Source organism: Jaculus jaculus, chromosome 6 (assembly GCF_020740685.1).
Source record: "Jaculus jaculus isolate mJacJac1 chromosome 6, mJacJac1.mat.Y.cur, whole genome shotgun sequence".
Lineage (NCBI taxonomy): Eukaryota > Metazoa > Chordata > Mammalia > Rodentia > Dipodidae > Jaculus > Jaculus jaculus.
This window is the reverse complement of record NC_059107.1, coordinates 93,107,773-93,119,852: the sequence shown is the minus strand read 5'-3', so window position 1 is coordinate 93,119,852 and position 12,080 is coordinate 93,107,773. Positions and strand designations below refer to the sequence as shown.

The following is a 12,080-nucleotide window of genomic DNA, read 5'->3' as shown; positions in this document are numbered from 1 at the left end:
CTTAACCACTAAGTCCATCTCTCCAGTGCATCTTTTTTTTTTTTTTTGGTTGGCAAAAGTGATAGGAAAACTGATACAACTTGCAATGACCTTAACTAAGAAAATCCTTTGAGAGGATCTTTTCAGTATTTTTCCAGATATCTCTTATTTCATACTTTTCTTTAATTGAATTTCAAAGAATAGAGATTTTTTTTTTAATTTTTTTTTATTTAGTTATTTGACAGCAACAGACAGAGAGGACAGAAAGAGAGAGAGAGAGAGGGAAAGAATGGGCGCACCAGGGCTTCCAGCCACTGCAAACGAACTCCAGATGCATGTGCCCCCTTGTGCATAAAGATTATTTTTTTTTTTATTTTTTTTTTGGTTTTTCGAGGTAAGGTCTCACTCTAGTCCAGGCTGACCTGGAATTAACTCTGTCATCTCAGGGTAGCCTCGAACTCATGGCAATCCTCCTACCTCTGCCTCCCAAGTGCTGGGATTAAAGGCGTGCGCCACCACGCCCGGCAAAGATTATTTTTTTATAACCAAGTTCCTGTTTGGCATTAGTCAACAGTATTTGTAACACTTGACTAATAGTATAACACAATTTTTTAATCAAAGAAGAAAACAAATTAATACCATGTTTATCAAAACAATAATGGGGGAGGGCCTAGGATACTAAATTCTTATTTTAGCAGTGAAATGACAGGTTACCAGAAACATCGTATATTTGGTAACTCAAATCTTCGGGTCCTAAAATTATGCCATCAGTTGATTCTTCAATGTTTGTAGTATTTCTTGTGGTTTCACACGATGGTGAATACATTACTTCATATTCCTTACACATATCTTCTGAAAGTTCTGCATTACCTGCATTAAAGAAAAGATATTAAATCCTACCTTCAAGAATCCTGAACAATCTGTCTTCTATAGCAAAATTTCAAGAAATTATACCCATTGGTTTAAATCGAAGTTATTGTAGGGCATGGTAGCACACACCTTTAATCCGAGCACTTGGGAGACAGACACAGGACGATCTCCATGAGTTCAAGGACACCCTGAGTGAATTCCAGGTCAGCCTGTTCTAGAGTGAAACTCTACCTCTAAAAAGACCAAGAAACAGCCAGGAGTGGTGGCAGCACTTAATCCCAACACGTGAGAGGCAAAGGTATGAGGATCACAGTGAGTTCCAGGCCACTCTGAGACTACATAGTTAATTCTAGGTCAGCCTGGGCTATAGTGAGATTGTACCTCGAAAAAACAATAACACAAAAAGTTATTAATGAAGGGAGATAAGTATTGGCCACTATGAATAAGCTAACATTATCAACAGTAAGCAAAAGCTACATAGGACTTTTTTAGGACTTGTGTCAGACAGTTCCATATATCTACCTTGCTTAGTGTTCTGAAAATGCTATGCTGAAAGCAATTATTATTTTCCATTATTTCTGTTTTACTGATGGAAGAAACAAGCACTAAGACATCATCTGGGCTGCCTAAGAACAGTGAATAAATAGAGCAATGAGGCAGATTAAAACTTATTTAAGCTGTGTGTGGTGGCGCACGCCTTCAATCCCAGCATTCCGGAGACAGAGGTAGGAAATTCACCAAGAGTTTGAGGCCACCACGAGAATACATAGTGAATTCCAGGTCAGCCTGGGTTGAAGGAGACCCTCCCTTGAAAAAAACAAAACAAAACAAAAAAAAACTAATTTAAACCTGGGGTGGTGGCGCACGTCTTTAATCCCAGCACTCAGGAAGCAGAAGGAGGAGGATTGCCTTGAATTCTAGGCCACCTTCAGAATAGAGTGAATTCCATTTCAGCCTGGGCTAAAGTGAGACTCTACCTCGAAAAAACAAAAATCAAACAAACAAACAAAAAAAACCCCTAATTTATCGCAGGAGGTGGTGGTGCATGCCTTTAATCCAAGCACTCGGAAGGGAGAGGAAGGAAGAATGATGTGGGTTCAGCCCCGTACCAGGTCAGCCTTAGCCTGGAATGAGACCCTATTTAAAAAAAAAAAAAAAAAAAAACCTCAAAAATCCTAATTTATGAATAACACACTACAAATGATAAATACATTATAAACAGGCTAGACATGAGATCCAAAGAGTCTCACTCTAGCTCAGGCTGACCTGGAATTCACTATGTAGTTTTAGGGTGGCCTCGAACTCATGGTGATCCTACCTCTGCCTCCCAAGTGTTGGGATTAAACGCGTAAACAACACGGCCGGCTCCTATACTATATATTATACTAAACATTTATAAATATATTTTATCATTGGTTTGGATCTGGATGACCCCCCCCAACAGCTCATGTGATAAAAGCTTGGTCCTTTATTGCAACAATGTTTAGAGGTGGGGCCTTGGGGAAGTGATTACATCATGAAGCCTATAATGACATCAATATTATTAGTTCACTGAGTGGCTAATAATTTAATGAGCTATTATGAGGTGAGGCCAACTTAAGAAACTGGGATCTAACTGAAAGGACGGAGGTCTCTGTGGGAATGCCTTGGAACCCTTTCCTGTAGTTCTCTCTGTTTCCTGGGAACCATGAGGTGAGAAACTGTTTTCACCATAGACTCCCAGCTATGACATTGTGCAACCTCTAAATCATGTGTCAAATCTTTCTTCCTTAAAATTGACTTTTGTCAGGTCTTTTGTCCAGTGACAAAAAGTTAACCAACACGTCAAATAATCAAAGAACATAACCTAAAGTCATATGTTTAAGAAAATTCAATTTTCAAATGAGATATTCAGAACTTACACTCAGGATGAGATCCTGATGTGGCAGCTGTTGCTGTTTCATGCCAAGAGCTTTCAGTTCCAGGAGTGGCCGCAGAATTTCCAGGAGGAATTTCTTGCCATACTTTGGCATTAGGATTCAACCCAGTCCCTTTAGATGTTACCTGCTAAATAATCAAAAGGTACATTTGTAAAATTTACATCCCTCGCCGGGCATGGCGGCGCACGCCTTTAATCCCAGCACATGGGAGGCAGAGGTACTACATAGTTATTTACAGGTCAGCCTGGGCCAGAGTGAGACCCTACCTCAAAAACAAAAAATCTCAAGTAATAAAATTAAAAGCATTTTAATACAAATATATAAATATTATAGAAATTCATAAAAAGGGCCTCAAACAACCAAAGCAAGTCAGCCTTGAGTTGTGATCAGTGTGTCTCCACCACCTAAGCACCAAAATTATAGTCATACACCATCATGCCTAGCTAAATAAACTTTTTGTTTGTTTCTCCAGGTAGGGTTTTGCTCTAACCCAGGCTGACCTGAAACTCACTATGTAGTTTCAGGGTGGCCTCAAACTCAAGGCGATCCTCCTCTCTCTCTCTCTCTCTCTCTCTCCTTCTTTCTTTCTTTCTTTCTTTCTTTTTTTTTGTTTTTTTGTTTTTTTGAGGTAAGGTCTCACTCGAGCTCAGGCTTAAAGGTGTGTGCCACCACACCCAGTTGCCAAATACAATTTCCGATCAACCTGAAAAATTTTTAAATAATCTTAACTAATATTTTCAGAATTAAAGAGAAAGGGAAGAAGAAATATATAAACACATTGATTTTTTTTTTGTACTGAATATGCTTCAAGGGCTGCAGATACACTCAGTAGACTTCTTGCCTAGAATGCATGAAACCCAGGTGAGGTAGTACACCTGTAAACCCAGATCTAAGGAAATATAATCAGAATTTCAAGGCCATTCTTAGTTAGATAGTAGGTTCAAGAGCAGCCTGAGACATGAAATCCTATGTCAAAGACAAAACGACCCAGCTTTGATTCACCACCCATGTGGCACACGCATCTGGAATTCATTTGCAGTGGCTGGAGGCCCTGGCATTCTCATTCTCTATCTTTTTCTGTCTTACACTGTTACTCTTGTGGTTTTCTTTTTGTCACAGGACTTCCTTAGGCCTGTGGGAAGGAATTACAAGACAATTTTAATACCAGCACTCAGGAAGCAGAGGTAGGAGGATCACCTTGAGTTTGAGCCACCCTGAAACTACATAGTGAATTCCAGGTCAGCCTGAGTGAGATACTACCTCAAAAAAAAAAAAAAAAAAAAATCAAGTTAAAAGAAAAATTTTTAATGAAATTCTCAGCTGGAGAGATGGCTTAGCAGTTAAGGCACTTTACTGCAAAGCCTAAGGTCTCATATTTGACTCTCCAGATCCCACATAACCAGATGCACAAAGGTGAGGCAAGCACAAGGTCACATATGGACACTAGGTGGCAAAGTGTCTGGAGTTCGAGTTCAGTGGCTGAAGCCTTGGTGGGCCAATTGTGTGTGTGTGTGTGTGTGTGTGTGTGTGTGTGCGCGCGCGCACATGTATGTCTGTCACACTGAAATGAAATTTATAGCCAGGTGCGGTGGTGCATGCCTTTAATCTCAGCACTCAGGAGGCAGAGGTAGAGGGATCACCGTGAGTCTGAGGCCACCCTGACATTACATAGTGAATTCCAGGTTAGCCTGAGCTAGAGTGAGACCCTACCTCAAAAGGGGGGGGATTAAGAATAGCAGGGCGTGGAGGTGCACACACTCGGGAGGCAGAGGTAGAAGGAACACTGTGAGTTAGAGGCCACTCTGATAATAGACTGAATTCCAGGTCAGCCAGGGCTAGAATGAGACCCTACCAGGAATAGATGTTAAGACCTTATTGTAGAAGACTCCACATGCTTGTGCTGCAAGGTCATTGAGAAATCCTGCTGGAACAGAGCTGAAAACCATCTCTGTGATGACCAGCTGACAGAAAGCTGGATAGAACTATGCTGAGGCTAGAGAGATGGATCAGCAGTTAAGGCACTTGCCTGCCATGCCTAAGTACCACAGTTAGATTCTCTAGTACCCATGCAAAACCAGATATAGTAGGTGACACATGTGTCTGGAGTTCATTTGCAGTGGCTGGAGGCCCTGTTGTGCCCATTCTCTCTGTTTCTATCATCTGTCTCTACTTGCAAATAAAAAAATAATAATAAAATAAACTGCTGCATGCAGCTCCATGGGAGAGAGAACTCACCAGTGTAGATAAAACAGTGAACATTGTCAAATTTAAATTTGGCCAACTAGGCCAATGTGCCAATGGGTGCATTAGTGGCATGTCTGTTTTGAGCAATACCAACTGCTCTTGTATTGGACTGCAGGTTCGCTCCACAGGAGGGAATACATGCCTGATATTTAAGTCCTATGACTGGCAAGCCATGAGCCCTAGGGGTATAATGTCTACCGGTTTCTAGCTAAATGTACATATTATGCTCACCAAAAAGTCCAGTAAGCACTTCTCTTCATGTTCATACCCATATTAAGACTACTTTCATTTTGGATTAGAGAAGCGTCTCTTTTCAGATGGTAGTGACAGAGGAGTGCTCAGCACCAAAACATCTCTATTACACCTTCCAAGGCTCAGGGTCCATTGCAGAAGAGGTGGCAAAAAGAATGAAAGAGCCAAAATTCCTATAGAAGTTAGCCCTTGAGGCTACACAGCAAACATCAAATACTTATTAAATTATGTAAACTGAAAAAAAGTTTGTAAGCTGTCCATGTGTACAATGAAACTATTGTGAACATATGTAAGATACTCCACAAAAATATCCAAACTGGGGTCTGGGGAGGTGGATAAAGTACTTGTTTGGATCCCTAGATTTCATGTAAATCCTGTAATCCCAGTCACCCTACAGCCAGCAGAGACACAGAGAGGACAGCACACACCATGTGAGTACACTTTTGCAGGAGGCTGGGGAAATGACTCCGTGGTTAACAGGAGCAGTTGTTTGCAAAGCCTACTGGCCCAGGTATAATTCCTAAGCTACCTACATCAACCAGATTTTAAAAAGTGGCATAAGTATCTGGGGTCCATTTGCAATGGCAGGAGGCCTTGGTGTGTTCATGCAAACAAACTTGTAAACAAACAAACAAAAAAATCAACCTGTCCTTAAAACTGACAAATGAGAAAAGATGACATCAAAATGAGAGGATGATGATGGAGAGGGGGAAGGGATATGATGGAGAGTGGAGTTCAGTAAACCAGAACCCGTCTACTATAGAAATTGGTACCAGGAGTGGGATGAGATGAATCTGATCATGATTTTGGTCTTTTGTAACTTTTGTCTTGGAGGAATAGGTATGGACTTAGTACTTCCAACTGAAGATGCTTTCTGGAGTGGTAAGCCAAGTTTTATAGACTATTCTGGTGACAGTTTGAAAGTGTTAAGTGCCGAGAGAATTGAGCTTGGAGGCTTGGCTTATGAACTTTCTAAGGGGAAGGAAAGACTGCAGAGGACTTTGTTCTAACTGTGATATTGGCATAAGGGCTAGCTGTGTGCTGCACAGAGATCAAGGTTAAATTTGTAATTGATGTGCTTGGCTAAAAATATAGAACTGAAAGAGTTAAGATCTTAAGTTAGAAAACCTCAAGCAAGTTAAAATTACAGGCACTGAGTCTAGTTTTAGATTACTGAAGCTGCCATTGTCAAATACATTGCAGTCTTAAGGAACATGGCCCAACTGCTTTACATTAAAATAGTGGAAGACTGGAGAAATAGCTTAGCCATTAAGGCATTGGCCTGCAAAGCCAAACGATCCCAGTTCGATTCTCCAGGACCCACATAAGCCAGATGCACAAAATGGCGCATGCATCTGTAGTTCATTTGCAGTGGCTGAAGGCCCTGACACATACATTCTCTCTCTCAAATAAATAAAATAGACATATACATACATACATATATGTATGTGTGTGTGTGCATGCATGTATGTGTGTATGTATATATATATAGTGGAGAGGATGCCTGAGGAAAGACTATGATAGAAATACAAACTCTTGGGCTGGAGAGATGGCTTAGCGGGTAAGCGCTTGCCTGTGAAGCCTAAGGACCCCAGTTCAAGGCTCGATTCCCCAGGACCCACGGTAGCCAGATGCACAAGGGGGCGCACCCATCTGGAGTTCATTTGCACTGGCTGGAAGCCCTGGCGCGCCCACTCTCCTCTCTCTCTCTCTCTCTCTCTGCCTCTTTCTCTCTCTGTCTGTCACTCTCAAATAAATAAATAAAAATAAAAAAGAAAGAGAAAAATAAAAAAAAAAAAAGTAATACAAACTCTTTTGAAAAAGAGTTAACTGGAGAAGGAAACTGCTCTTCAAGGTCATGATTTATTTCATCCCTGAATTAGGAATATGGCTGTGCCCTGCATACCTGGTATTGGTTTAGGAGGCATGAAAAATATGTGGAGTGGTCATGAAATGCACACAGTTCCAGCAGCCACTGCTGAGATACAGCATACAGACAGGGTGTGATGACCCTCATAAATAGGCTGGAAGAGTCTTAGGAAGATGGACCATGGTTTGTATGAAGACCCAAAGGTGTTTTAGATATACCAGGACTGCGCTAGTGCTTCTGTGGAATGCACTGCTGGCCCGGAATGGAAATATTCCCTGGCTACTCTGCCCAATTGGAGGGGTGAAACTGGAAAATCCAGAGACTGTCAGTCAGTCACTGGTTAGGACTGAAGTTGAACTGCAGAAGTTTGATGTTTGTTTGATGATTGTTTAGTTTGCATTGTTCTTACCTCTCCTTGCTATGCCTTATACCAGTTCTGTGCCTTTATATGTTGAAAGCTTTTACCTTGCTTGATTTTACAGGATTCAGCTTCAATAAATATCCCTTCTTCCATATCTGCGCCTGGTCTGGAAGTTAATCTCAGTGAACCTGAAGCTGTCTATGACATTAAGCCATCTCTCCAGCCCTCCAAAAATATTTTTAAAAATTAAATAAATATAAAACAACTAACTCTAGCTGAGCATGATGGTACATACCTTTAATCCTAGTACTCAGGAGGCTGAGGTACGAAGATCACTGTGAGTTCAAAGCCAGCCTGAGCTATAGTAAGACCCTACCTCAAAAAAAAAAACAAAAAACCCTAACCCATCTTCATAACATGTTTAACTCTTACTATCATCAACTTCACAGATAAGGAGAAAGTTACTGTCTCCATTTTCTTCTGTGTGTGTCATCCCGTCCCTCAACCAACCTCCACTATGCCTTTTGCTTGATTTGCGTCTGTCTCTTCCCTCCCTTTCTGCTGCTTCTGCTTTCACCTCAGTGGCGTCCCATTTTGAGCAGACTCTCTGGGCCTCCCATGCCCTTTTACCTTGGGACCAGACTCACTGGCACATGGAAGACAGAAGGAGTGGATTACAGCTGGATGACTATTCTGGCTCATGAATTAAGGTAACAAAGGCATAGGGATCATGGGAAAATCCTAGTGGTAGAGAGAGGGTGATAGTCTTGCCTCTACCATGTGATCATTGTCTGAGAAATGCTTCTTGATCTACAGACATGCCCAAGGGAGGAGGTATATCCAAGGGAAGGCCAGAGCCCTGATGTCCTAGCCTGAGGAAGGTGGGCTGCACTCTGGACCCCTAGGTATGAGAAAGAAAAAAAATGTTACCATACCTTACAGTAACCTGCCAAATGTCCAAGGTCATGCAGCTAATAAGAGAGAGCTAGGATTCTGACCTTCACAATCTGCAAAGTTCATGACTAAAACCAGGACTCTAAAACTAAGTTCTGTAGGAATATTATAAATCTCTCTACAACAAATGGCCTCTGGCCCCAGATTTGCCTATTGAGACTCATGATCCACAAGAAATAGATACAGATGCTATAATGCAATGACTGCTAACACCTTGAATAGAGCAAACAGTATAGGAAGATAAATAATATAACAATAAAATCTGAATGAATCCATCAGTAAATAACTATGTTAGTATTTCTCAAATTTAATGTATGCAAGAATTATCTAGGGATATTGATAAAATTCAGGATCTGATTTACTACTTGAAAATCAGGGCCAATTTGTGTCCTAATAAGTCTCTGTGTAATATAAGCTTGTTGCTAATTCTAGGTATCATAATTTAAATACCAAGTTAACTCAATAAATCAATGTCATTTCTAGCAAGCTATCCAAGCTGTCCACAATCAGGGTTCACTTATTAACTAGAAAGTGACCCAAACATGAGAGAAGAAAGAGGTTTCAAAAGAGAAATATGGAAGGTAATAGATTTTATGTGATATAAAAATCAAAGGAGGGCTGTAGAGATAGCTGAGCAGTTAATGCTCTTGCCTGCAAAGCATAATGACCCTGGTTTGAGTCTCCAGTACCAATGTAACAAGAGATGAACAAAGTGGTGCATGCATCTAGGGTTCCTTTCCAACAGCTGAAGGCCATGGTGCACCCATTCTCACTCTCTCTCTCTACATGCAAATAAGTAAGCAAATAATATGTATGTTTTAAAAGTCTCTGACCACACAGGAATTTCCGGCTGTGGGTGAGTTTTCCTTCGGCTGGGTCAGCCAGCTCAGCCCAGGATCACTTATGTTGATCGGAGGGCAGGCCCTCTAGCCTTTACTCTCTCTACAAGGGCTCTTTTACCCTCTCCCACAGCTTCCCACATGGCAGGAGCTCCTTGAACTTTATTTTCCGTCCATGGTTTTTCCAGACCCACCACATGGGATTCTCTAGCCATGTGGGTACCTTTCCTTGGCTATGTACTTCCCTAAATAAATATAGTAATTTAATAATAATGAAAAAAAGTCAAAGGCATGGAAAGGTGGGTTCGGGTTAAGTGCACACCTTTGATCCTATCACTCAGAAGGCAGAGTTCAGAGGATTGATAAGTTCAAGGCTAGCATGAGACTATATAGTGAATTCCAGGACAGCCTAGGCTAGAGTGAGAACCTACCTCAAAAAACAAAAAAATAAAACAAACTCAATTGTTCAAACACCATAGGTAGAGGTAGGAGGATCACCATGAGTTCAAGACCACCCTGAGACTACATAGTGAATTCCAGGTAAGCCTGAGCTACAGTGAGACTCTTCCTCAAAAAAAAAAAAAAAAAAATTCAGGACCAGTGTGGTGGAGCACACCTTTAATCCCAGCACTCAGGAGGCAGAGGTAAGAAAGAGGATTTCAAAGCCGGGCGTGGTGGCGCACGCCTTTAATCCCAGCACTCGGGAGGCAGAGGTAGGAGGATCGCCATGAGTTCAAGGCCACCCTGAGACTACAGAGTTAATTCCAGGTCAACCTGGACCAGAGTGAGACCCTACCTCGAAAAACCAAAAAGAAAAAAGAAAGAGGATTCCAGGTCAGCCTGGAATAGAGTGAAACCCTACCTCAAAAAACCAAAAAATAAATAAATAAATAAATGCAGACCAGGTGTGTTGGCACAGGCCTTTAATTCCAACACTGAGGAGGCAGAGGGAGGATTGCTGTTGAGTTCCAGGCCAGCCTGGAACTAGAGTGAGATCTGAGTCAGCCGGAGCTAGAGTGAGACAGTACCTAGGAAACTAACTAAATAAATAACATAGCATTTTTTTAATGTACTTTCTTCTTACAAACTCCTTTGTGTTGTTTTGTTTTTCTTTTTTAAGATAGAATCTCTCTCTAGCCAGGCTGACCTGGAATTCACTATGTAGTCTCAGGGTGGCCTCAAACTCATGGCTATCCTCCTGCCTCTGCCTCCTGAGTGCTGAGTGATTAAAGGTGTGCATTACCACACCCAGCCAGAAACTTTAATTAATAAAAATTATCTTAAAAAAAAAAAAAAGGTTACTGATTCACCTTGGTGTTTGTCCAAAACCAGTATTGGTGTAATCCACATGTTTTCTTTGACCTCTATCCCTTGAAGGTTTAAGTTCAACTCTATTTTATCAGCTGTTCCAGTTTCAGTGGAATCTTGTACTTTAGTACTCAATATACTCATTTTACATATATATATATATTTATATATATTTACATATAAACATATATATATTTATTCATTATAACAAATCGTTCTCCCAAATTAAAAAATTATCCAGGTAAATATCCCACTTATTTCAGTCTAAAATTTGAAATGCTACCACCTAAAACAGCAAAAAAGCCTTTAGTTTCTATAAGACAAGATAAAAGAGTCCTGATGGTACATGGTGATGTTACACAATAATATGAAATGAATGTCCTTAAAAATACTTCTGAACTATGAACGTAAAGAGTTAATGGGCTGAGGCGAAGACTATTTGGGTAAAGTGTTTGCTACACAAGGAGGAGACCTGAGCTCAGATCTCCAGCACACATGTAAAAATCCAGGAATGTTGGTGTGAGCCTGTAATCCAAGCACTCAGGAAGTAGAGCAGGTGGCTTTGTTGGCTAGCTAGCTAGTCAATTGTATCAGTGAGCTCTGGGTTCAGTGAGAAAATCTTAAGACAATAACGTGGGGCCAGGCATGGTAGCACCAGCCTTTAATCCCAGCACTAAGGAGGCAGAGGTAGAAGGATCACCATGAGTTCAAGGCCACCCTGAGACTACATAATGAATTTCAGGTCAGCCTGAGCTACAGCAAGACCCTGCCTAGAAAAAAAAAGAAAAGAAAAAAAAAAAGAGAAGAGAAGAGCCAGGCATGGTGGCACATACCTTTAATCCCAGCACTCAGGAGGCAGAAGTAGGAGCATCGCCATGAGTTGAAGGCCACCCTGAGACTATGTAGTGAATTACAGGTTACCCTGCACTATAGTAAAAACCCACCTCGAAAAAAAAAAAGTTATAGATTCCAATAGTATAATTTTGAGTACATTTAAATTTCCTGTACCTTGAATGTAAGGGCCAAAGGGTAGGACTGCTGACAATGTACTCTTCCAGACGCAAAATGGCCTGGATATCCATGATCTCACATTGCCTAGCAGTACCTTCACAAGACCCTCATAATAGGAGGAAAAGATGATGACATCAAAATAAGAGAGAGACAAAGGGCTGGAGAGATGGCTTAGCAGTTAAAGTGCTTGCCTGAGACGCCTAAGGACCAACGTTCGATCTCTCTCAAGAAACCACACAGCCACATGTGGTGGCACACGCCTTTGATCCCAGCACTCGGGAGGCAGAGGTAGGAGGATTGCTGTGAGTTTGAGGCCATCCTGAGACTGAATTTCAGGTCAGCCTGAGCTATAGACCCTACCTCAAAAAAAAAAAAAAAAAAAAAGACCCCACATAAGCCAGACGCAAAGGTGAGGAAAGCACAAGCATCTAGAGTAACTGTAATGTCTGAGGCCCTGGCAAGTCAATTCTTTC

At 41.2% G+C, this 12,080-nt stretch overlaps 1 protein-coding gene across 3 annotated transcripts in view; it reads right to left on the bottom strand.

Annotated features, from left to right (window-relative positions):
• The window catches only part of Larp4 (La ribonucleoprotein 4), a 68,787-nt gene that overhangs the window by 47,772 nt on the left and 8,935 nt on the right, over nt 1–12,080 (bottom strand). For 2 of the 3 annotated variants that reach the window (XM_045152006.1, XM_045152004.1), the window contains exons 2-3: nt 2,751–2,895; nt 694–849 (exon numbers count right to left, since the gene is read on the bottom strand). In XM_045152006.1, the coding sequence (XP_045007941.1) occupies nt 694–849; nt 2,751–2,895 (301 nt within the window). The remainder of the gene's footprint in view (nt 1–693; nt 850–2,750; nt 2,896–12,080) is intronic. The other variant, XM_045152005.1, reaches the window with a different exon arrangement.